General features: G+C 38.5%; 1 protein-coding gene across 1 annotated transcript in view; it reads left to right on the top strand.

The window, feature by feature from the left end:
- ASIP (agouti signaling protein) overlaps positions 1 to 25,174 on the top strand; it is a 49,040-nt gene extending 23,866 nt beyond the window's left edge. The window contains exons 2-4 of the mRNA XM_074212132.1: positions 19,862 to 20,028; positions 21,630 to 21,691; positions 24,106 to 25,174. Coding sequence (XP_074068233.1) covers positions 19,869 to 20,028; positions 21,630 to 21,691; positions 24,106 to 24,276 — 393 coding nt within the window. The 5' untranslated portion in view covers positions 19,862 to 19,868 and the 3' untranslated portion in view covers positions 24,277 to 25,174. The remainder of the gene's footprint in view (positions 1 to 19,861; positions 20,029 to 21,629; positions 21,692 to 24,105) is intronic.
- Positions 25,175 to 27,312: the final 2,138 nt, after the last annotated feature.

The following is a 27,312-nucleotide window of genomic DNA, read 5'->3' as shown; positions in this document are numbered from 1 at the left end:
TATGCTCTCTTCCTATGCACAGCTCAAGGAGACCTGTCAGGACACTTTTGGCAGAGCTTGATCAAGGTCTTTAGAGAGGAACTAATTCCACCCTGGCCAATCCCCACAATTTTACAGACAAGGAAATGGACTCAAAGGTCAAAGGATTTGTCCAAGGTCATACAAATTGAAAGTAGCCTAATTTAAACATGCAGAAAACTATTCCAAGAGATAGAGCCTTAAAGATCTCTTCCCTAAATCTGTAGCAAATATTCTATTTCATATTCAAAGACAGAACTTATATAATCTTGGAGGAGAAACTGAGTAAAGAAAAAGTCATGTTGGCAAGTACCAACTCAGCTGCTCTGAGAGTTTGCAGTGGGGTTCAGTTCACCTTTTACCTTTCTGCCTTTTGATAAACTTATCCACTAGCAAAGGTTTGCAGCTGAAATCTATAAATTATAAGGCACAACTGAAAGTCCCCAAAGGGATTTTACAGTGAATTTCAGCAAATTGACTGCCTGATACCCCATCTGTATCCCCCAGACAGGTTGGGCTCTACAGCCTTGGATTTTCCAGGCTAATTTATTGGTTCTATCCATTCTGTCTCAGACCTGATTCCCCAAAATCCACAATAATGACAATGGGGGCCCATTGTAACCACTTCCCCCAAACCCACCAATGTCTCCAGCTGGTCAATTTGTCTCTAAAGCCCAGGGGTGGAGGGGACACAGCAAGACTAAACCACAAGACTTGTGGCCATAGGCTGACTATAGGACAGACTTTTGCCAAGGAAAGAGGGAGGGAAATAGAGGAAAAAGAGGGAGGAGAGGATAACTACAGCAAGCCGAGGAAGTTCCCAACTCTAGCCCCAATTATAGCTTGGATCACAGTCACAGGGACAGGAAAGAAGCAAAACTCCTACAGGCAGGAGATCCAGAGAGTGACATAATCCATGGTACTGTAAGTAGGAGGGGAACTATTATCTTCTTTTGTTTTATCTGCCTTCAGGAAAGAATCTTGTCCCCTGTCCTTCATCTCCTGACCCCTGTCTTCTATCCTCTGTCCCCTGTCTTCTTTGCCCTTGTGAGGTTTGTATCCAGTTCTGGCTTGTGATGAGAGAGAGAGAGAGAGAGAGAGAGAGAGAGAGAGAGAGAGAGAGAGAGAGAGAGGGAGAGAGAGGGAGATAGATAGAGAAACAGACAGACAGACAGACAGACAGACACAGAGACACAGAAACAGTAAGAAATAAAAATAGAGAAATACAGAAAGAAACTTCTTTCTCCTGACCTTCTCTTCCAATTGCAAAACTCAGTTGTGCCTCCTTGAGCTGCTTTCCAGGAAGGATGGAGTATGGAGAAAAGAGACTTAGCCCAAAGTATCCTGCTGATGGACTGCTAGGATGGATTTTGTTCCCTAGCACAGACTCCTAGGGACTTCTCCTGTCCCACAGAAAAAGAGGTGTTTGAAAAAAAAAACCTTTTTCTTGATCTCGCTCTTTTTCTTCAAATTTGCAGTTGAACTTCCATCCAACATTCTCTCCAAAAGAGGATCTGAGGGACATCAGTATCAGGGACTTCATTTTGCCTCCAGAATGAATGAAGTGGCATCTGCCTTTCCACACTTTTGAGGGTCCTTGAGGGTCCAGTCCTCCTGTCCCAGTCTCAGGATAGTGACTTTGCTTGCTCTTTAATTTAGTAAGGGAAGGGCAGGGTTTCCACTCCATTCTGCCTGGGCATATCAGCTTGCTCCCAGGCACCACAGTCACTTTACTTCTAGTTTCTCAAGAGGCATTTTCACAAATAAAGGCTGTTTTTACTAAGGTCATTTCTTGTTCAGATACAGGTGAGACCAGATACTCTCTGAAATCCCCTCTAACTCAGAGATCTGGTGATTCTTTCTAGGAAGGAGAGGGAAGCCTCCCAAGCAGCAGCTCCCTCTTTTCCAATTACTTAGTCACATTTTTTTTGTCCTCTCTTAAGAGGTCTGGAAAAAGTCACTTTTGGTGTCAAATTTCCAAGAACTCCTGTGGAGTGAGGTTTAGGACTGTGGCCCTAGTTGTACGGTGACTCTTGGTTCATCTGTCTGTGGGCAAAGCATAGCAAACAATGGCCATTTTGAACTTGATTTTCTTTGTATGCATTGGTTGTATGTTGGTTTTTATTTTCCCCACTGCAGATCCTAGGATTATAGATTTAGAACTGGAAGGAACCTCAGAAGCCATGGTTTCCAGTCTCTTCATTTTGAAGATAAAGAAACTGAAGCACAGAGAGGTTAGGTTTCTTTCCTGGAGATGGCTTTGGAGTCAGAGAATTTGGGTTCAAAGCCCAGTAATTGTCATGACCATGGGCAAGTCATTTCATTTTCTTTGGTCTTCAGTTTCCTCATCCATAGAAGGAATAAATTATTACTAGATGTCTTCTAGGGTCCCTACAACTCTGATTGTGTTTACTTCGATGTGATAATAATGATGATGATAATCATCTAGCACCTTAATGTTTATCAAGTCCTTCCCTGAAAACAATCCTAGGTAACTAGGTAACACAGTATGCCAAGTCTGGAGAGAGGAAGACTCATCTTCCTTAAGTCAAAACTGGCCTGGGCAATTCACTGAACTCTATTTGCCTTGGTTGCTTCATGTGAAAAAATGAGCTGGAGAAGAAAAATGCAAATTGTCCCAGTATCTTGCCAAGAAAACCCCAAATGACATCACAAAGAGTTGGACATGACTGAAAAATGGCTGAAGAGAAAGAAGTAGGAAGTGTAATATTGTCTCTGATGCTTATTATTTCATGATACAACTTCTCTGGGCATCAGTTTCCTATCTCCATGAAATTAAGAGATTAGACTAACTGGAGTTTGAGCTCCTTTCCAGCTCTAAATTTATGTTCCTAAGATCATTTCATCCTCATTTTAATATGAATAAACTGAGTCACTGAAAGATATAATGATTTGCCCAAAGTCCCTAGCTAGAAGGTTTGGAAACCAGAATTTGAACCCAATTTTTCTGATTCCAAGTCCAGTGCTTGCTTCAGTATGCTATTAAGGTTTCTCATTTTACAAGTAAACTCATCAACTTGGAGCTGGAAGGGAAGGACCTCTGAGCTAACTTCTCATCATCCTCAGAAAGAAATGTGGACCTTTAAAAATGATTTGATGAATCTGGAATTTAGACCCAGGTCCTCTAATTCCAAACCTTGTGCTCTTTTGTTGTATATATCTTGCTGCTTCTGTGATCAGTTGTCAGTGACTGCTTTTTTTTATTACCAATCAAACACAAGCAGTCCATTTGAACGCTTAAGATGGAGATGTCTCTAGATTAGTTCCTCTTATGTTTCCTTTGTGCTACTGAGTCTGCTTTACCCATAGAGCACAGTGCACAGTGTTTATACCCAGGTATAAACTAGGTTCAAGCAAGTCTTTAATCAATTTGAGAGTAGATTTTTAATCATTGAATAAAGTCAGACAGAGCTACAATGACTTCAAAAAGAAAAATTGGCATGCCTCTTAACCTTAACACAACATGTCAGTTTGAAATCACCCACTTCTAAAGCAGGACAGTATAGTAATGGAGCAACTTCAACCAAGCCCCAGAGAGAGTCATTTAGGGTGGGAGGAAAAAAAGTTTCTCTTTCTTTTCACTACCCCAGCCCTTGACCCCATTGGCATTTGTGTGAGTTTAGAAGAACCATCAGAAGATCTACTGGAGTTTGGGGTTAGGTGCAGTCACCACCAAAGTAGTTGGTGATAGCAGCTATGGTGGTAACTGAAAGATACTAAGAAGTACTAGATACCCCAAGGAAAGGCAACTTCAGGATTCTACAAGGACAATGACCTGTGAACCCCAGCTGGAAGGAAATCAGCTATGGTAAACTTCATGAGGTTTCCACAAAGGGAAAAAGGTATCATAGATTCTCTGCATGGCTGCCATGATATCTTTGTTCTTTAAGTTTGTTTCCCATTTTCCCTATAAATTCTATATAGATTTATGGGAAAGTATGCCTCAGACTTCTGAGGGAGTTGTTCTTTATATCATTGTTCTTATTATACCATCTTTGTAAACACTTTTTCCTTCCTGAGTCTACAGGTTGGGAAAGCATACTGATAGGAACCCAGAATCAATAGTACTAGATACTTAATCCCCTCACAATTTTCTTTTACACCCTGAGGAGAAAAATAGTCATTATCCTCTGGAGGTGCAAGCTATTCGTGCTTGTGAGAATTGTTTAAGTGGGAAGTAGGTAGAAAGGGAAAGGTTACACAGTTTAGGCAGTGTAGTGAAAAGAACCCTGACCTGGGAATCAGAAGACCAAGAATCAAGTATTGCCTTTATTATTAGTATTTCCCCTTTTTCTTGGTTTCACTTCCTCCTTCTGTAAATAAGGGTAAGAAGGGATATCATACATTTTGTGATTCCAAGGTCTCTTCTTTGATCACTCTGTGAGTAGATGATCTAGACTAGACCAAGTCCCTTAAAGGCCAAATTATTTTATTTCTTTCCTAAAATGTAGCCATCCATCCATCCACCAGTTGGAAACCCACTATCTTTCAAGGCAGCCCATTCCATATTTGAATACTCCCTATTTTAGGAAGTTTTTTATTTATCAAGCCTAAATCTCTTCTGCAACTTCCATACCTCACTCCTAATTCTGTCCTTTGAGGTCAGACAGAATAGAAGTAATTCCTCTTCCATATTACAATCCTTCATTTTGAAAAGTCATCATATTCCCTTCATTCCTGTCTTCTTTTATCCAGGCAAAAGATCTCCAGTTCCTTCAACCAAATCTTATATGTCATGCTCTTAGGATCCTTCATTATCCTTGGGACTGTCCAGTTATCAATATTCTTCCTAAAATTGGTCTCCAGAACTGAGCATGATATTTTACAAGCTAGAAGCACTATCCTCTCTTTTTCTAAAGAAACCCTACTAAGATGTTTTAACTTATTTACCATCCAATCCTACTTTCTTCCTGCATGGATGCCATGGCCCCCAGCTTTTCCTTTTAATGTTTAAACACAAACTTCTGTCATTAGATATGAATAACTATAGAAATAGAGTCTAGATCTATGATTTCTTTGATATAGGTTAGGAAATTACCTCTAGCAATTCAAGATGCTTTCAATAACCCAGTATATATATATATATATATATATATATATATATATATATATGAACAAAACTACTTATTTCCTAATCTTCTGAGGGTTTTCTCTAATTCTAACCTAATAGACTCAGAAATGCAGTTAACTAAACTGTTACAGACTTAACCAGATCTCAAAGCTCACTAGTCAGCAAGGTTCCACATAGGTTCTGGGTAGATTTCAAGGATATTCCCTAGATTTGCTTGAATTCAAAGATTGCAGAACAGTTTTGTCCTTAAATAAATTTATTTGGTGATCATGAAAAGAATAAAAGAGGTACATTGACAGGTTAGTTGACTTAACCAGGGTCACATGGCTAGCATATATTCAAGGTGGCATTTAAACCCAGGTCTTTCTGGCTTCAAGAGTTGCTCTTTATGCTCTATGACATTTAATCACATATGTCATTATCATAGGAATAATTATAATGACTCAGAAATCTCTTAAATTTGGTCTCCCATTCCAATGAGCTTCTAAACTCTTTCTCAACTTCTTGTGACCCAAAGGACTACTCTCTCCTGAAGGGATGGGACAAAAATCTATATTGGGTTAGAAGTTTCCAGAAATTAACTTATTTTACCAAAGCAATTCATCATTTTCTCTGCAATGGATAGAGGACTGAGAGGTCTTGCCCAGCCTCATAGAGCTAGTATGTGTCAGAGATGGGGTATGAGCACTGGCTTCCTAGCTCAACACCAGCTCCCTGCTGACTCTCACTCACACATGGATAGGAATGTACTTCACTAAAGTGGAACTGGAATGACCAAAGTTAGAATCCAGAGCAGTAAGTGGAACACTCTCCTTTCCTAGACTATTATGAGATTAACAATGCCTCATTTTACATATAAGGAAAAAGAGTCCCCAGAAGGTTAAGTGACATGCTTGTAGTCACATGGGATGATTTCATCAACAACACTATTAATAATAAGCATTTGTAAAGCACCTCTGTGTCCTGCACCTTACCACCATTGTCTCATTTGATTTTTTCAAAAACCCTAAGAAGTAGGTGCTATTATCTCCATTTTGCAGTTTGAGAAAATGAAGTTGACAGAGATTAAATTACTTGTCCAGGGTCACACAACCAGTCAGTATCTGAAGTGGCATTTGAACTCATATTTTCCTGATTCCAGAAATCAATTTACTGAATCACCTATATGCCTGCCTGAGGGAGATAATATGCAAACAACTATGTTCATATGTGATAAATAGTATAAACTGAAGGTAAATCTCAAAGGAGAAGGTACTTGTAACTTGTGGGAGCAGAAGGTAGGATTTGAGCTATCTTGAAGGAAAGAAAGTAGAGGAAGAAGAGCATTTTAGGTGTGGGGAGAAGTAAAAAGGCTATCAGGAAAAGAGATAAAAGATGAAGTATAATTTGTTTAAGGGGGGATTTGAACCCAGGATAACTGACTATGAAGCCATTGAGGGAATTGGATCCTAAGGTCCCTTCTTTCCAGCTCTATAACTGCAATACCAAAAGCCTGTGAATAAGTTATTTTCATTTTACAGGAGAAAGTGAGGCTTAGAGAGACATAGGGTCTTGTACAAGGAGCACAAGTCAGAGCCAGGACTTAGACTTAGACTCCTGACTTCAAGTCCAATACTTTTACTACTGTAGCAGTAGTAAGCAGCCCCTTCAGGTTGAATGATGGAAGCTCCACTCAGACTTCTGAACCCACAAGTCTGATATACTTGGGACATACTTAGGATTCTTCCTGTGCATTTATTATATCCATGGAATTTCATCTCAGAAACCAATTAAAAATGTCTTCATGGCAGACAGAAAGGAGTCAGAAGATAATTGCCTACTCTGAAGCTGGAGGAAAAGCCCCTCTAGGTCATGCTACCCAACCATATACTACACTAAGAAAGCATGCTTATCAAGTACTTTGGGAAGTCAGGTTTCTGGTACACTGACCCAGCACTGGGTGCCTGAGCTCTTTATAAAGAGCTCTCTCCTGCACTCTGGGAAATCTCACAGGTGATGGGAGTATCCTCTCCCATATTGGAACCTTTCACCTTTGGACAAATTCCCAGGACCCAAGTATTTTTTTTCTTTCACCCAAGAGATGCCTGCTTCCAAAAATACCAGGTTAGCCTTTCTACTAACCATACACAGACACAGTGAAAGCAGTCTCCTAACCACCCAAAGAATCCTATCTCCAGTATTGTGAAAAGGGAGCAATGATATTCCCAGTGAGAAAAGAGATGAATTCTAAATGCTGACTGGATAACCTTGAGCAAATAAGTCACTTTCCCCTTCTCAATTTCCTCTACTGTCCAATGGAATAATACTTGTACTTTTAGTTAGACACTGCTGATTTAATGAACCTGAAATGTCTTTATACCATCCCTTCCTTATTCAACTCCTACTCATCCTTCAGTACCCAGACAGCACAAGTTCTATTCCCTACATAATGTCTCCCTCTTTTTAACCTCCCCCTTCTCTGAACTCCTACAGTGCTCATCAGCAACACCTAATCTAATCCACCTTGTTTCCAATAAGCAGTAATTAAGACTTGAGTACAAAAAAAAGAAAACAAAATTAAAAGTAGTTACTGCCTTCCAGGAGTTACAATCTATTTTTCTTGAAAAATTTTCTTTAAAGAAACAATTGAACTGGGACAGCAATTGTACTGACTAGAGCACCAGTCCTGGAGTCAGGAGGACCTGAGATCAAATGTGACCTCAGACACTTAATATTTATTTAACTATGTCACCCTGGGCAATTCACTTAATCCCACTGCTTTACAACCACCCCCCCACCCCACCCCACCCCCCACCCCCCCCACCCCCGCCAAAAAAGTAATTGTACATGCATTTGGGGGGTTGGGGGTAATGGAGGGTGGTACAAAAATGTAGAACTCATGAATTTGCAAATGGATGAATGCTGAAAACTGCTTTGCATGTAATAAATGAAAAATAAAATAAAGTGAAAAAAGTACTGATATCTTGAGATAATTTTAATATCACTATCATTTACAAATACATTCCTCTCCCTCTTCTACCCAGAGAGCCACTCTACAACAAAGAATAGAAAAGGAAAATAAAACAGTAGTTCAACAAAACTAACATATATACTGTCTGATTATATATGCAGTGTTCTGAACCCCTGAATGAATGGAAGAAAAAAGATTAACATTTTTCCATGTCTTCATCGAACCAAACCTGGTCAGTAAAATTGCACAGTATCCAATTCTGTCTTTTTTTGGCTCTTTCGATTTACATCATTGTAGTCATTTTTTTTCCTATAATGTATATTTTTTTCCTGGTCTTGCTTAGGTCTCTTTTGCAATTGTTCTTTCTAAATTTATCTGTATTCTTCATATTAATTGTTTCTTACAAGGCAATAATATGCCCATGACCCACAAATTGTTTAGACATTTCCCAATTGATGGGTTATTCCCCCCCCCCAATTTTTTGCTACGATTAAAAAGTAGAGTTTATATGCTTTTGAGGAGAGCCATCATGGGATACTGATACATTGTTGGTGGATTATGAACTGATCCAAGCATTCTGGAAAACAATTAGATCTAGGCCTAAAGAATTATCAAACTGTGCATACTCTTTGATCCAACAATACTTCTAGATATTAGATCTGTATCCCAAAGCAATTTTTAAAAAGGGAAAAATATTTAAAGCAACTTTTTTGTGGTGGCAAAGAATTGGAAACTGAGAAAATCCCATCAATTGGGGAATCACTGAACAAGTTGTGGTATATAATTATAATGGAATACTATTATACTGTAAGAAATGACAAGCAGGTTGAATTCAGAAAAACCTGGAATGACTAAATGAACTGATGATGCCTAGTGAAGTGAGCAGAACTAGGAGAACATTGTCTGGTGATCAACTGTGAATGCCTAAGCTATTATCAGCAATACAATCATCTAAGATAATTCCAAAGGCCTCAAGATGAAAAATAAAATCCACATATCCAGAGACAGAGATTATGGAGTCTGAATACAGATCTAAGTATGCTATTTTTCACTTTATTTTTTGTGGTGCTTTTGGGGAATCTGTGTTTTCCTTCACAACATGACTAATATGGAAAAATGTTTTGCATGATTACTATATCAAATTGTTTACTGTCTTATGGAAGGAGGAGAGGAAGGAAGGGGAAAGAAAATTTAGAACTCAATTTTTTTAATTTTTTTTTATTTTAGAAAGGTTTTATTTATTTTGAGTTTTACAATTTTTCCCCCAATCTTGCTTCCCTTCCCCCCACTACCCACAGAAGGCAGTTTGTTAGTCTTTACATCATTCCCATAGTATGCATTGATCTAAGTTGAATGTGATGAGAGAGAAATCATATCCTTAAGGAAGAAACATAGAGTATGTGATATAGCAGAATTACATAATAAGATAACATTTTTTAAAATTAAAGGTAATAAATAGTCTTTGGTCTTTGTTCAAACTCCACAATTCTTTTTCAGGATACAGATGTCATTCTCCATGGCAGATATCCCAAGATTGTGCCTGATTGTTGCCCTGTTGGTATGAGCAAGTCCATTAAGGTTGATCATCACTCCCATGTAGTTGTTAGGGTGTACAATGTTCTTCAGGGTGTACAATGTTCTTCTGGTTCTGCTCATCTCACTCAGCATCAGTTCATGCAAATCCTTCCAGGCTTCCCTGAATTCCCATCCCTCCTGGTTTCTAAAAGAACAATAGTGTTCCATGACATACATATATCACAGTTTATTAAGCCATTCTGCAATTGATAGACATTCCTTCAGTTTCCATTTCTTTGACACCACAAACAGAGCTGCTATGAACATTTTTATACAGGTGATGTTTTTGCCCTTTTTCATAATCTCTTCAGGGTACAGACCCAGTAGTGGTATTACTGGATCAAAGGATATGCACATTTTTGTTGCCTTTTGGGCATAATTCCAAACTGCTCTCCAGAAAGTTTGAATGAGTTCACAGCTCCACCAACAATGTATTAGTGTCCCAGATTTCCCATATCCCTTCCAACATCGATCATTGTCTTTTCTGATCATATTGGCCAATCTGAGAGGTGTGAGGTGATACCTCAGAGATATTTTAATTTGCATTTCTCTAATAATTAGTGATTTAAAGCAATCTTTCATATGACTATGGATTGCTTTGATTTTCTCATCTGTAAATTGCCTTTGCATATTCTCTGACCATTTAACAATTGGGGAATGGCTTGTCTTTTTTTTAAAATTTGATTCAGTTTTCTGTATATTTAGAGATGAGTACTTTGTCAGAAACACTAGTCATAAAAATTTTTTCCCAATTTACTATATTCTTTTGATCTTGGTTACAGTGGTTTTGTCTACATAAAAGCTTTTTAATTTAATGCAATCAAAATTACCTATTTTTAATGGTGTTCTCCGTCTCTTCATTGGTCATAAATTGCTTCCCTTTCCATAGATCTGATAGGTAAACTACTCCTTGATCTTCTAGTTTGCTTATAATATTGTTTTTATGTCTAAATCCTGTATCCATTTTGATCTTATCTTGGTATAGGGTGTGAGTTGTTGGTCTAATCTAAATTTCTCCCATACTAACTTCCAATTTTCCCAGCAGTTTTTATCAAAGAGAGAGTTTTTATCTCAATAGCTGGACTCTTTGGGTTTATCAAACAGCAGATAACTATAATCATTTCCTGCTATTGCACCTATTCCACTGGTCCACCACTCTATTTCTTAGCCAGTAGCAGACAGTTTTGATGACTGATGTTTTATAATATAATTTTAGATCTGGTAGGGCTAAGCCACCTTCTTTTGCACTTTTTTTCATTAAATCCCTGGAGATTCTTAACTTCTTGTTTCTTCATATGAACTTACTTGCAATTTTTTCTAACTCATTAATTTATTGGAATTTTGAGTGGTAGGGCACTAAACAAGTAGTTTAATTTTGGTAAAATTGTCATTTTTATTATATTAGCTCAGCCTATCCATGAACAGTTGATATTTGCCCAGTTAAGTCTTACTTTATTTGTGTGAAAAGTGTTTTATAATTGTTTTCAAAAAGTTTGAGTCTTCTTTGACAGGTAGAATGGGATTTCTCTTTCTAGCTCTTTCTGCTGCATCTTGCTAGTCATATATAGAAATGTTGATGATTTATGAGAGTTTATTTTATATCCTGCAATTTTTTTTAAAGTTGCTAATTATTTCTAGTAGTTTTTTAGATGATTTTTTTGGGATTCTCTAGATATACCATCATGTCATCTACAAATAGTGAAAGTTTTGTCCCTTCCTTCCCTATTCTAATTCTTTCAATTTCTTTTTCTTCTCTCATTGCTGAAGCTAACATTTCTAATACAACATTGAATAGTAGTGGTGATAGTAGGCATCCTTGGTTCCCCTCCCCATCTTATTGGGAATGCCTCTAGCCTATCCCCATTGCATATAATGCTTGTTGATGGTTCCAGATAGATACTGCTAATCATTCTAAGGAACAGTCCATTTATTCCTACACTCTCTAGTGTTCTTAGTAGGAATGGGTGCTGTTTTTTGTCAAAAGCTTTTTCAGCATCTATTGATATAATCATATGATTTCTGATAGGTTTGTTATTGATATAATTAATTATACTGACAGTTTTCCTAGTATTGAACCAACCCTGCATTCCTGGGATAAGTCCAACTTGATCATAATGTATTATCCTAGTGATAACTTGCTGTAATCATTTTGCTAAGATTTTTATTTAATATTTTTGCATCTATATTCATCAGGGATATAGGTCTATAATTTTCTTTCTCTGTTTTAACTCTTCCTGGTTTAGGTATCAGCATCATATTAGTGTCATAGAAAGAGGTAGAGTTCCGTCTTCACCTATTTTTCTAAAGTTTATATAGAATTGGAACCAGTTGTTCCTTAAATGTTTGATAGAATTCACTTGTGAATCCATCAGGACCTGGAGACTTTTTCTTAATGGCTTGTTGAATTTCTTTCTCTGAGATAGGGTTATTTAGGTATTTAATTTCCTCCTCATTTAACCTGGACAATTTATATTTTTGTAAATATTCATCCATTTCATTTAGATTTATTGGCATGGAGTTGTGCAAAATAATTCCAAATTATTACTTTAATTTCCTCCTCATTGGTGGTGAGTTCACCTTTTTTATTTATGACAAATTGACCAGGGGTTTATGAATTTTATTGATTTTTTTCATAAAACCAACTCTTGGTCTTATTTATTAGTTCAATAGTTTTCTTGTTTTTGATTTTTATTAATTTCTCCTTTAATTTTTAGAATTTCTAATTTGGTATTTAACTGAGGGGGTTTAATTTGTTTCTCTAATTTTTTAGTGGCATATTTAATTCATTGATTTCTTCTTTCCTTTAATTTATTCATATAAGCATTTAAAGATATAATATATCCCCTTACAGCCACCTTGAGTGTATCCCATAGGTTTTGGTATGTTGTTTCATTATTGTCATTATCTAGGATAAAATAATTAATTCTATAATGAATGCTAAAAATTGTTTTTACATATAATTGGGAAAATAAAATCAGGGAATTGAAGAATTTCAAGGATGAAAGGGAGCTCAGAGAGAATCTCACCCAAGCCATGTCTCTAGAACAATCCCTACAGGTAGTCATACAGTCTTTGCTTGAAGACTTCCAAGTGGCTCATTCCATTTTCTTTTAGGATTTTTTTTGTTTTTTATTTTGCAAGGCAATGGAGCTAAATGGCTTGCCCAAGGCCACACAGCTACATAATTATTAAGTGTCTGAGGTGGGATTTGAACTCAGGTATTCCTGACTCCAGGGCCAGTGCTCTACTCACTGTGCCACCTAGCCGCCCCTTGCTCATTCCATTTTTTGATGAGTTTTAATCGTTGGGAAATTTTTCCTTACATTTGTTCAAAATTTGAATTATAACTTCCATAGATTGCTCCAAGTTCTGGCTTCTGAAGTCCAACAAAGTCAAACAACTCTTCCACAAAACAGCCTTTCAAACATTTGAAGAAAAGTATAATAGCTGTTCTTTTTTCTAGGCAAAATATACTCATCTCTTTTAACCAGGGGAAAGAGGGAATAAACATTTATTAAATGCATTCTATGAGCCAGGAGCAATGATATACACTTTACCAGTAATATCTTATTTAATTCTCTCATGCTATTTTTATCTCTATTTTACAGCTGAGGAAACTGAGACAGAACTGTCAAATGATTTACCCAAAATCACATTGTTAATTTATGTCTGGAGTTGGATTTGAATCCAAGTCTTCCTGATCCCAGGCCTAGTATTCTAGCCACTGCCTAATGTGATCTCCAAAGTCTGGAACTCAGAGCTTTTCGCCTTCCTGATCACTCTCTTCTAGATGCTCTCCAATACAACAATGTCCTTAGATGTGACTAGAACTTAACACAGTACTCCAGTCAGAGATTGACTATGCCTCTCTATGTAGCTTAACTGCTTTTTAGTTGTTGGAACTTGCCAAATGACACAATTGTCTCATCTGGAGTTGGCAATCCATTAAAATCTCCAAGTCTTTTTTAGACTTTCCTCTAGCCATGCCTCCTTCATCTTATGTTTTTGAAACTTATTTTCTGAACCCAGGCTCTCTAAGGTTATATAACCTAGTAAATTTCATCTTATTGGGTTAGTCCAATTTTTTGCTGGACAGCTACTGGTACTGGAGTCAGGGACCTGAATTTCAAATCCAGCCTCAGACCCTTACAAGCTGTGTGACTCTGGACAAGTCCCTGTTTGTCTCATTTACCTCATTTGTAAAATAAACTAGAGAAGGAAATGGGAAATCACTTCAATATCTTTGCCAACAAAACTCCAAATGGGGCCACAAAGAATGGGACCTGACTGACCAACAACAAAATTTTTTGATTTTTCATATTTTTTGAATAATGACTCTGCCAACCAGTGGCTTAACTGTCCTTCCTAACTTCCTTCCTTTGTATCATTTGAAAATTTGATAAGGATGTCACTTATTTCTCCATTTAGGCAAATGGAGACTTTTTTGGTCTCTCCATAGAGATAGCTAGGTAGTAGGCCTGGAGTCTAGGTCAGGAAAATCTGAGCTTAAACCCAGCCTTAGACTGGCTGTATAACCCAGAGAAAATTACTAAACTTCTATTTGTCTCAGTTTCTTAAACTATAAAATGGAAATCATAATGACATCCACCTCCCAGGATTGTTGCAAGAATCAAATAAAGTAATATTTGTAAAAGAATTTGTCACAATGTCTTGTACAATCACTGTTCTCATCTCTCTTTATCAGTTTATACAAAAACCTTTCTTAGATTTCTCTGAAATCAGTATTACAGTATTTCTTGACATAATAATATACTGTTACATTTGCATACCATAATTTGTTCAACCATTCCCCAATTAATGGGTACCTCCTTTGTTTCTAGTTCTTTTTTCCAACAGAAAGAGCTGCCATAAGCATTTTATTTACATTTAGTTCCTTTTTTTTCTTTCCTTGATCTCTTTGGGATATAACCCTAGTAGTGATATTGCTAGCTCAGTTGAGTGACTTTCCAAATTACTTCTCAGAATGGTCTGATCAAATTTATAGCACTACCCAACAGTCCATTAGTGTTCCTGTCTTCCTGCAGACCCTCTAACACTTGCCATTTTCCTTTTTTGTCCTCTTTACCAATTTTATGAATAAGATGTAGAAATTCAGAATTCTTTTCCTTCATACACCTCCATCAGTATTTTGGAGCATTTTTTCTTTTTTCTTTTTTTTTTTTTTAGTTTTTGCAAGGCAATGGGGTTAAGTGGCTTGCCCAAGACCACACAACAAGGTAATTATTAAGTGTCTGAGTCAGGATTTGAACTCAAGTACACCTGACTCCAGGGCTGGTGTTCTATCCATTGCACCACCTAGGTCATTTCTTAAAGGATAAATGACCAATGGCAATGAAGAGACAGATCTTAAAGGATAATAGCAATAATGATGTGAAAAAAATGCTCCAGGGACAGCTAGGTGGCACAGTGCATAGAGCACCAGCCCTGGAGTCAAGAGTACCTGAGTTCAAATCCGACCTCAAACGCTTAATAGTTACCTAGCTGTGTGGTCTTGGGCAAGCCACTTAACCCCATTGCCTTGCAAAAACTTAGAAGAAAAAAGACCCTTATTCTTATGAATTTGAGTCTCAGTTCCTTACAGATCTTATATATGAGATTTTTATCAAGAACTTTCTACAAAGATTTTTTTCTCTTCTAATTTAAACAGTATTGATTTTGTTTGTACAAAAACTTTCTGATATTATGTATTCAAAATTGTCCTCTGTGATCCTCTCTGTTCCTTATTTGGTCATGAATACTTGTTTCTGTAGTTATGAAAAGTCCCTTGTTTCTCTAATTTGTTTATAAGGTAACTTTTTATACTCTAATCATATATCCATTTGTAACTCATCTTTGTATAGGGCATGAAATATTGGTCTATACCTAACTTTTCTCAAACTCCTTTCCAGTTTGTGAAAGTATTGTCTTATCTAAACTTAGTGTCTTCCCCAAAATTAGAATAGTACTTTGCAACCATAGGTTGTGCTGTTTTGTATATATCCAAAGGTAATCACAATGAGTCATTCTAAGGTCACTAACTGCCAAATATTAGGAAAATAAGGCAATGAAATAATCTTTTCTCTCTTTTCCCGTAGAACTTTTTCATTTCAGGGACTTTGTGACCTTGGTAAATTATTTTACTCCCTAGGCTTCAGTTTCTTCATTTGCAAAATCAGAAAATTAGCAAGGTCCCCTCCTAGTTCTAAATCTATGATACACTGACCAGAGGCTTTGTGTTTATGGAAGCTGATAGCCAACTCTTCCTTCAGCATGTAGTCATCCTAGGGGAAATAGGTTTTGAGGGACTCCTTAAAAAAAGTTAAGAACTGCTTGACCCAGACTTTGTCTTTCAGGTATAGAAAAAAGTAGCTTTAAAGTTTACAAGGCATTTTACATGTATTGTTTGATCCTCACAACAACCATGGGAAATATTTGCTATCTTTATTTTTTATATTTTACAGTTGAAAAAACTGAGGCAGAGGTTAAATGACTTGCCCAGTCACATAGATAGTAAGTGTCTGAGACTGGATTTGAACTAAAAATCTTCCTGACTCTGGGGTATGCTTCACCTGCCATCCCCCCATCTCAAGTCCCTACCAAGAAGGGGTAAATGAGGGAGATAAAGAACTCAGGGTCATTATCAGACATAAACGTTCTTAGTTGCTTTGACCAGATGACTAGGAACCTTAGGGAATAATTTTTTCAAGCACCTCCTTAAACAGAGGAGAACCATAAAGGAGAAAGGATTTGCCCATAGTCATGAAGCAATCAGTAGCCAAGCTGGGACTATGATCTAGATCTTCTATCACCCAATTTAGGGCATTTTCTTCCTTCCTTCCTTTCTTCCCAGAAGAGTTAATGACAGGCTAATGGTGAGCATATTCCCTTTGATGAAAGGGAATGGTGGAAATGGTAGAAGAACATAGTGGGAGGGAGAGAGAGGAGAGAAGGTGGAGAAAGCCCAACAGACTTAACAGAGGAGTGACAGCTGTTTGCCTGTGGCTCAGCAAAGTATTGATGCCTGTGAGAGCTGCAGATCCTCAGCCCCAGGAGAGCTGCTGAAACATGAAGCAAGTCTCTCCATCAAAGCCAAGAAAGAGTTGATCTGCAAAAAGGGAGGGGGCCTGGGAGAAAAGATGCCAGGCTCAGGCAGGGTACCCTGATGTGGAAATAGCTGAGCCCACTGTAATGCTCCTCTACCCCAGCCCAACCTTATTCACAAGTGGGGGCTTGACTCAGGAGACAGGGAAATCCCTGATGATTAGGAATAGGGAAAGTAGAGAGGGACGTCAAAAGACTGCATTTACCTTTTTTTACAGTCAAGGGATTGAGGACTGGATTATTAGATTCAAGAATACAGGCAATCTGTGAATCTCAAGCTTGCTCAGAAATCCAATTTTGACTGTATCCATGAATTCAGGACTAGAGTTAACATTTAAATCTGCTTAGTGCTGTCACATCTATGTAACTTGTAAACAAAATGTGTTGTGCCTACACACAGGGAGCTTAGCTGGGCCCCTATTTGCTACTAAGAGGTCCTAATCCTCGATTCAACAAATAATTGTTAATTGCCCAGGCACGGTGACAAGTGCTGAAAATATAAGAAAATGAATTGCTTCCTTTCCTCAAGAAATTCATTCTGCTAGGAAGGATCTGACATGTATAGAAATAGGTAAATACAAACCATATACAAAGTAATCTCAAGAAGGAGAGTGTGCCAATAACTGAGGTGTCTGAACTAAAGAAGGTAGGGATTCTGGGAGGGAGAGATGAGTAGGCTATATATTTGTTATCAGGGATCCTCTCTCTATATCCCCTTCCAAAATCAATTCAAGGATAGAGGGAAGCCCCTTCCTGTCAGCTGCAGCCTTGGGAATTCAGTTTCCTCATTATGTTCCCCTTTCCCCCTCCTACTCTGGACATAGTTCTTGGCAACAAACTCAACATAGTTTCCTAAAGGGCCTTATGATTTTCAGTAGTCAGAATGAAGATGTTATAGAATTAGATTTTTTTTTTAATAAATCAAGCAATCCCAAGTACAGAGAATGAATATTGAATCTGGGTTTAGGGACCTTTCTCCCTGGTGCCCTCCTTTGATGGAAACTTTTCCAGATCCATGGATCCACTCTTTGCCTGGGTCATGGTCACCCAACTTTGCTAAGATTCCTTTCTAAGAGTCTCCTATCTTCTCCTGTTCTTAGCGCTCCTTTTCTTCAGGCCAAGAAAACCATGAAATGCTAATGACCTTTCCACTTCCTTTTGCCTCCTGGTTGTTGGAGCCCTGTGGCATTCCTCACCATAGGAATGGGTCTATCCCTTCCTCTGACTCAAGACTTGTCAGTAGAGAGGCGCAAAGTTGCTACAGTCAAGAAAACCTAGCTAAAAATATTATCACTGAAAGTCATATCCTAAATGTGATCCCTAGGCAAATAATTTAGGCTTTCTGTCAGCACAGGCAATTCATTATATTGCAGAGAAGTTGCTGGGCTGCTTTGGTTGAGGGAATTCCCAAGACTGAGTTCCTTGAGCCAATTAAATCACAGATCCACCCTTTCCTGCCCCCCTCCCAATAATCTTCCATGGCTCCCTATCAGGTAGTAAATTATAAATCCTCTGACTGGCATTCAAGGCCCTCCACAATCTGCCACCAACCTAACCTTTCATTCTTCTTCCTCACCATTCCACTTCCCCTCCCCCAGAGCATTGTTGTTTATCTTTCATTTTTTTGAGGACAAATAATTGTGATTATACTTGCTTGTAAATTGGATTTAAGTGAGGTAGAGTTGCATTAAATGGTCCACTTCACTCTTTCCTCCTGAGTCATCGAAATCCAGGGGCAAAATAAAGGCAACGGTGAGGGATGTAATGTTTGACCTTGGCTTCTCTGATGTCTGTCCAGACTCTAAGCACCCCACAGCCCTGCTTCAGTCTCCTTTTTGCTGAAGCAAATCTGTCCATTCCACCAGGAAAAGTTTTCACATGTTTAGAGTAGACATCTCCCTAACATACTGATGTACTTGAAGACTCTCACCCCCAACCTGATTAAGCCTATTTGCCAGGACAGTTTCCCTGGGGTGTGGCCACTATGCATGCCACAGCTTCTTGATGTAATATTTGAGAGCTGGGTGAAAGGTAGATGCCAAAGGTGAATGAGGAGCCCTGAAAAGGACTCAGCAGCCCTCATGCCAAAGGTGTTAGTTCTGCCTGAATGTTCCACACATCCCAACAACTATACAACAACTTAGGTGACTGAGGGCTTAAGGCAATGGAATCCACTGCCTGTGTTTGAATACCATCCTTTTTATGTTTCTTTTAACTGTATTCCACTCTTCAAGCAAACTATATTAACTAATCTAAGAGTGTTCTATCTTCTCCTGTTCTTAGCTCTCCTTCTTTTCTTCAGATCAAGAAAACCATGAAATGCTAATGACCTTTCCACTTCCCATTTCTTTGCTCACATCCTATGCCTAGAATGTCCTTCTTCCTTCTCTAGGATTGTTGCATTCTTATCCATTCTTTAAAGCTCAGATTAAATACCGGGTCCTCTAGAAAACTTTCTCTGAGATGTTTCCTTTTAAACTGTTTATATCTTCTATTTTCATAGTTATTTGCAAGTTGTCTCCTCCATTAGAAAGTGAACTCCTTGAGAGTAGGGAACTAGGCTTTTTCCTTTGCTTGAATTCCCAGAGTTTAGGACAGGGTCTGACAAGTATCAATCAATAAACATTTATTAAGTTTCTACTTTAGAAAGCAATTAATCAATGCTATTGCCCACTCTTATTGCCCTCCTCATACCTCCAATGGTGTTTTATTATTTTAGTTCTTTTTAATATATGTATAAGGTAACATTATTTACATAGTTATGTGTGGGTACCATCTCCCTTCTAGACTATGAATTCCCTATGGATGAGATATAGTAGATATTTAATAAACATTTATTGTATTTGTTGCTCCGGCATACCCAGGTTCTAACACTGAATTCTGCAAAGCAGAAGCCAATTCAACACCTCTCCATCCTTCTGTCTTCTTTCCCTAACCCTCCCAAACTCTTCTTGTCTCTTCCATAATTTGGGGGTTTTTTCCTTGTCTCCCGCTCCATTTTGTCTCTCCTCTTCTGTTTTAGAATTCCATGTCTCATCCAGACCAACCCTCTTATACTCCTTTATTCTCCCCAACCCTTAGACATCCCAAGCTCTCAATCATTGATTTTCTATCCTGCTTGCAAGCTCTAGGATGACAACTAAGCATCTGCTCCTTCCCTTCCTTTTGTCCTGCCTGTGGTTCCTGGCTGTCTACTGCCACCTGGCTGAGGAAGAGAAATGGAGTAAGGACAGAGGTCTGGCCAGAAACTCTACCATGAACCTGCCTGCCTTTCCTTCAGTCTCCATTGTAGGTGAGTAGTCTGATCAGACCCCAGAGGGACTGGGGAGCAATCTGTCTCTGACATAAGGATTGGAGAGGGTGGGGTTGAAAGACTTGGATTTCATCCCTCCTGCCTCCAAAGTTTTTATTGCTCAGCCTCAGTTGCAATTGCCTCTTTCAAGTTCTGACCCTCACTCTTTTTGATAGTGGAAGTCACTATCCATTCAATCTAGGAATTTGTAGCCACTGGACCTGAGTTCAAAAACATGTGTGATCTTGAGAAGATCCCTTCTGATACCCACTTTTTGCATTTCATAATTCTTTATTATTAAAATAGGAGGGGGGGTAATGAAATGATCCCTAAAGTCCCTTCCAGATCTAAGAATCCTATGACCCCTTCTACTAAATGAATATTTCCTTGCCTTTCCTCCAGACCCTTACCAGTCTTAAATCCCCTAAAGAGTCACAAAGCCATACTAATCATCTGGGGTAAAGTCAGATGATCTAATTCTCTTCCAAAGCCAATGTTCAGTGTATGAGAGCTAGACTTTAGCAAGAACTTTGATTCTGCCTGAAAAATGGGATCTAGGGGGCAGCTAGGTGGTATAATGGATAGAGTGCCGGCCCTGGAGTCAGGAGGACCTGAGTTCAAATTTGGTCTCAGATACTTAATAATTGCCTAGCTGTGTGACCTTGGGCAAGTTACTTAACCCCGTTGCTTTAAGTAAATAAAAAAAGAAAAAAAAACTGGGTCTAAACCATTGGGATTTCAGCGGATCCAAAAATTTAAGAGCCCTTGCTCTAGGCAATACTGGTTGTTTAGAGTATTAAGATTTTTATACATGTTTATGAGATGGATCATAGAACAATCAGATTTGGGGCTTGAGTGATCTTCCTAGGACAAGTCTACTATTCAGGTCAATACAATTATATTACTGTGACCATACAAGTAGGGATCCTGTGGGAATGTCTGGGTTGATTGTATAGTTTTGAGCGTTACAGTACAAGTACAAGTTATATTGATACACTTCACTTAACACAGGCAAGCACAGTTCAGGGCAGGAACTGTCATGATTAACGGATGACTTCTGTTACTTTGTTTTCACTGTTTTCTCAGACCCAGAGCCTGCCTGTGAAAAGAATCTCTTGAAACTAAATTAATGTTATTAAATTCATTACACATATCTTATTAAGCAATATGAAAATCATTACTCCTGACAAGGGATTAGGAGAGGAGTTCCCCAAGACCAGTTATGAGTGTTCCACAAACCTCTTGGTATCAATTATTCCCAGAAGCCACAGAGAGGAAGGGGCAATGGAAGAAACTCCCTTTAGCCCTGGGAGGCTGGAAGGGAATACCACAAGTGGGCAAGAATCAAATTTCTTCTCATTCTAGCATGTTAGACTTCCTCTGTTCTCTGGCTTTCTCCTTTTTGTTTGGTTGTGATGCACTTACCCCAATCCTTGGCTTTTGTTCTTTTGGGTCCCTGGACATTGAAATGTTCAGCCAAAATGTCTCCCCACCCCTTCCTCCAGTAGACCACTTTCCCAGAGGCCTCCCTCTTCCCAATTCAGCCCACCCCTGACCTTGTCTGTCAGACATATCCTCTATTCATTATGTTTTCTTTGAAGCACTGAACAAAAAATCCAAGAAGATCATCAGGAAAGAGATAGAAACCAAGAAATCCTCTGAGGTAGGTGGGTCTTCAGATGAGGGGAAAGAGTGATGAAATGGGGAGAGGTAGGAATGGGAGAGGATGGCTTATGTATAGTCTGTATCAACAACACACTTTATACATATTACTTCCTCTGATCCCCATAATAATCTGGTGAAGGGGGAGGGGGAGGTTTATTGGGAATACAATAGAGAAGCAAGGATTCATCATTTTTTTCAGATAAAAAACTGAGACTTCGAAAGATTAACTTGCCTAAAATCACAAAGCCATTGAACATTGGTTATGATACTTATATTCCCAGATTTTATGATTTGCTATGTTCAGAATAGTGTCAAACAATAATGTAGCTCTCTACCCCCAGTTCAGGAAACAAATATATCACTGCTTTAGAGTGTGGAAAGAGTCTTAGGGGTTGAGAGAAATAATTATTTCTCTCATATTAATAACCAATTATTGAATTAGGAGTAAGGATTTTCCCCCATTTCTACTTCCTCATTCAGAAATCACTCCCTGTAAGTTATTCAGACAGCCTTTGAAGTACAGGGCAAATACTGAGAGGGAAAACTCAGAACTGTTCAAAAGGTAAAGATATTTTAGTTTAAGTGAATTGATGGATTCCAGACCATTGTGTTTTTACTCAAATAGTTCTGGGGGGGAAAAATGGATTCTCCTTTTTGTATAGATTGCCCTAGACAAGGTCTCTTTAACCAAGACTAAGTGATCAGTCACTGCAGCATCATTACAATAAACCTCTTTCTCATTATAATAATCCTTTTCTCATTACTTGTTAACTAATCAGAGTTGATTGCCACCTCTAGGAACACCTACTCTTCTTCTAAGGGCATATGCCATTGAGTGGATTCCATGAGGGGTCTTTGGCATTCAAAACTGCTACTGACTCCTTTTATTAATTATTACTAGCATGATTAATAAAATGACTGATTACCCAGAAACTATGTCTCTTGAACCTTTTATATACATCAGAGACTGTTATGGAAATATCCAATAACTCATTAAAAATAATATTTCTGCCAATCTTACTTATCAACACACACTAACCTAGAAGGCAAAACCAATGTTTATTATATATTTTAGCATAGGACTATAATTTTAAAAAAACAACTCTGAACTCCAAACAGAGATTTCTGAAAAATCTATTACATCAGAGACATGAAGGAGATTCTGACATGAGGAAGTAAAGATTTACAATACAAAAAATATGCTTGTGGGATTTACCTTCCAAAGATAACTGTAGAAGAAAATCATTCATATCTAGTTTATCAAAAAAAAACCACCAACAACTTTTTATCATGATTGAACTAAATAGAAATTTTAGGGAAAGTCTTAATTGGTTCCTGACTTTTCACACAATTAATGTGGTCATCCTGAACCCAAAGGAGTAATGGAGGAAAAGAAATTTAAAAACTCTTATGACTGGAGTCACCTTATTTAACCCCCTTCACTTTATAGATGGAGAAATTAAGGCCTCATAAACTTAAAAAACTTGTCCAAAGACACACAGCTAATGTTCAATATAGACTAGATTAGAACCTTGGTCCTCTATTGTCAAATCTAGGATTTCTTCTAATACCAATGACTTATTTAGCACACTACTACTAAGGAGAACATTTACAAGGTCCTTAGAGATCCAGGTAATATGGTTCAAGACAAGTCAAAATGTCTTCTTGTCCCCAAAATAACTCCTCTAAAAGATTTTGAGTTCCGCCATTAGTTATTCCTTTGGAATAAAACTTTAAGATCCCTATGAAAACTCACACTTTAAAGGGTAGTATAAATTACCTCAGATTGAGATTAAAAAAAAACCTGGGTTCTAGTCCCCTCATGTGACTTCTCCTTTTTGGGCCTCAGTTTCCAAATCTATCACAGAAGAGGGCCCTTCTAGCATTGATAGTCTGTATTTCCAACCTAAGAAAATTTAATGGGAGGGAAAAGAAACAGGAGTTGGCAGAGTTCTGGATTTGGAGTCCCCATGGATACCAGTTAAATTCTGACTACTGTTTACTAGCTGTTTGACCTTGAACAAATGATCTGATCTCTTTGTGGAAGGGAGGAAAGTTGGATAATGGGGTGTAATAATTTTCATAAAACCTAGTTCATTTGGACATTGTAAGGGAAGTATTCTGTAAGTCTTAAAGTCCTATTTTGGAAATATACGTCATCATCATCATATATAATAATAATAATAATATATATAATAAAAATAAAAGCAATGATCTAGGCTACTAAATGGAAACAGCAGTTAGGAGCTGGTCTGAATCAGGGAAGCTCCAGTCTGGAGATGCTGAGGTGAAGGGTGGGTAAATGGTGGGGAGAACACCGAAGGAGGAGAGCAAGAGAAAGGTAAGCCCAGTGTTTAGTGGGATGGAATAGAAGGAAGACTCTGAAATCACTGGTCATCTCCTTATTCTCAGAAAAAGGCCCTGATGAAGAAGAACTCTCGACCCCCACCTCCAGCCAACTGTGTAGCCACCTGGGCCAACTGCCAGCCCCTGGCATCACCCTGCTGCAACCCATGTGCCATATGTCACTGCCGCTTCTTCCGTAGTGTCTGCTCCTGCCGCCTGTTCCGGCCCAGTTGCTAAATTCCAGGCCCAGCCTCCAAGAGCCCTCCAAGAGGGAGGGAAGAGGCTGGGTATCACTCTCCCAGTGACTTCCAAAGCTTCATCCACAGTGCTCTGCTCCAATAGAATCCCATAGCACCAGAAGTTCAGTTATTCCTCCTCTGTGCTCACTTCTAAGTGGCTCCCCCTTGGATGTAGCTGCTGTTTTCACCCTCATTTCAGGACCCTGAATTCAAACAGAGAAGTCCCCAAGATGGCAGGGAAAGTGGGGCTAACCTACTCCTAATAATGTAACAGTATCTAGCTTCAGGCCTTAAGGCCTGTGTCTTTCATTCTTTCCACTCTCATTCTCCCTTCTCCCAAACTCTTGCTTTTAGGATCAGGCACCTTATCACTCATTCTAAGATGTATGTAGCCAATAGCTGCTACTGGTTGCAAGAGATTCCTTCCTTACTCTGATCATTTCACTTCCCTACTGATAGACCCTGAACAGCTCCCTACTGCCTACAGATGAGATCCAAACTCCTCAGTCTGTCTCACAAGGCCTTATCCCATCCACTTCCCAGTTTCCAGATGTCTAAGGCTTCCCAATATGTTTCCTATCCTCTAGTCAAATTAAATCACCCAAATTTCTACTCATACCCCCTCCCCATCTTTCCTCTTGTTCTCCCTCTGGAAAGCCTCTTCATCCTTCTAGTCCCATCTGGTTCCCTCCAGAAAGCCTATCCAGATTTCCCTAATCCCTTCCTCTCCCCCGCAACCCAAGTAGAAAGTGACTTTCCTAGAAATGTATTTCTTCTATATCCTGGATCACTTCCTGTCCTGTCATGTTCTATTTATGTGTATAGTTTATCTCCCTACTTAAACTGTGATCTCCTTGTGGGCAGGAACTACATTTTATTCATATACATTTCCCATAATGCTCAATTTCCATAATACTCCTTCAATAAATGTTATATTGAATTGACAATGCTATTGCAATGATTCTTATTGAAGAGTTTAGGGACATCTACTGAAACCCAAAGTTCTCCATTTTGTCAACCTGACTTTCCCTTTCTTTAAAACAAATGATGAGAAGGGTTAAATTAGAAGATAATTTCAAAGGTTCCTCCCAGCTTTGATAGACTATGGTTCCAAGAAATCTGCAAAAAGTCTGATCAGGGAAGGAGCCAGGGCAGCCAGTTAAGGTAAACCTCCCATTACCTTTCTTAGGAAACCTTTCTAAGCCATATAACCCACAAGTGAAACAGACTGATTCATAAGGTAGTGAACTCATCACTGAAGGCCGAAAGATCATGTTACAGGGGATCCCTGATTAGGACAAGGTTAGACTAGATAATAGCATCAGATCTGACGACAGAAGATCTGGATTTGAATTCTGACTGACATTTATGACCCAGAATATGTAGGAGAAAAAAATGCTAGCTATAGATTTAGGATGCTTAAATTCAAATCCCAACTCTGCCATCTTCAATCTATGTGACTATGGGCCACCTTCCCTGTTTTGTCCTCACTTTTCTTCTCTGTAGGGAGTTGAATTAGATGTCTTTAAATCCCCTTTCTGTTCAGAATTGTTTTGCTATAAATTGAACATGTAATTTTCCTTCCATTTCTGGCAGTTTTATGAATTGACAATATTCAAGTCATGTTAACAGTTTGTTTCCCTGTCCACTTTTCTACTATTGCTTTTCTTTCTTCAAATTCCTCCAGAATCATAGCTTACCTATGCCAACCAACGCTCCTGCCTACAATGGATAGGGGTAAAATCTCAGGAAAAATAGGGTGATAGTAATGCTGCTCTCTCTGCATTAGCTGGTAACATCTGGAGTGTGATGTCATACTTTTTTAATAAGGCCATTAATAAACTAGACAGCATCCAGAAGTGGGTGGGCAAGATATAGGGGCACTTTAAGTCCATGTCTTTTGAGGATCTACAGAAAGGCCTGATATTTGGCCTGAAGGGTTTAGGCTTGTCTTCAAGTATTAAAAGGAAAAGAAGGCGGAGGATTTAGATGAATTTTGTTTGGTCCCAAAGAGCAAGACAAGGAGCAATGTGTAGGAATTACAGGGAAACAAATTTAGATTGTTATAAGAAGAAAATTTCCTAACAACTAGTTATTAAAAAATGAAATGAACTGAGGAGGCAGTGGATTCCATCCCTCATGGCAGATCTTCAAAGAAATATGAATGACCATGTGTTGAGTCTGTTATAGGGGAGATTCTTCCAGATATTTGTTGAACTTTATAACTCTATTTCAGGCATTTTTAGGGGTTGTTTTTTTGCAATACTCTATATTTTAGTTTGCATATTTAAATATGAAGCCTAAGTTGCTCTGAGAAAGAGTCCTAGGCCTTAGCAAACAGCCAAAGGGGGCCAGGACACAGAAAACAAACTCCTAGAGTTAAGAACTCCTGGACCAGAGGGGTTGATGAGGTTCCTTTTAATTCTAGTTTCCTATGATCCAGAGGAAAAAGAAAAAACAGACCTAGGTTGGAGGAATTCTGGCCTGGGCAGGAATCAGGAGCTCTGAGTTAGAGTATGCACTCCACTAGTAACTTACACACATTGCAAACCTAGTCAAGTCCCTTTCTCCCTCACAAAAAGATCATTTTCTTCCTTTGTAAAATGATTTTTTTCTTTAAAAAAATTTGCTTTACATTTTCCAGATGGAAGAAACACTATGTGCTCTGTACAGCACAAAGAGCCAGAACTTCCCATCATTTCTCATTTTGACTGTCAGTCCCTAGAGTTGGGACTATGTGTTCTGGTGACCATGTCGAGGAAATGTCATTAGGCATTAGAATATTAGTGCTGATTTTGTTCCCTAAGGGGAAGGAGGTGACCTCATTGGGTATTATTTGTTTGACACACTAGAAGTCACAAATTTAAACACAAGTCCCTGTTTCCTAGGTCTTGCTCACTAGTGAAGAAAATAATTTCCCAATAATGGGAAACCAAGATAGGAAAGAGGAGCCTCCTTTACTTGCCTTTCTGTTTAGCCCTTTGCAAAGCAGATATTTTTCTCAGTTCTTGCTTCTGAGGTTTCCTTAATCTAC

The sequence above is a fragment of the Macrotis lagotis genome, chromosome 1 (genome assembly GCF_037893015.1).
Source record: "Macrotis lagotis isolate mMagLag1 chromosome 1, bilby.v1.9.chrom.fasta, whole genome shotgun sequence".
Taxonomy (NCBI): domain Eukaryota; kingdom Metazoa; phylum Chordata; class Mammalia; order Peramelemorphia; family Peramelidae; genus Macrotis; species Macrotis lagotis.
This window is presented reverse-complemented; position numbering and strand designations above follow the sequence as displayed.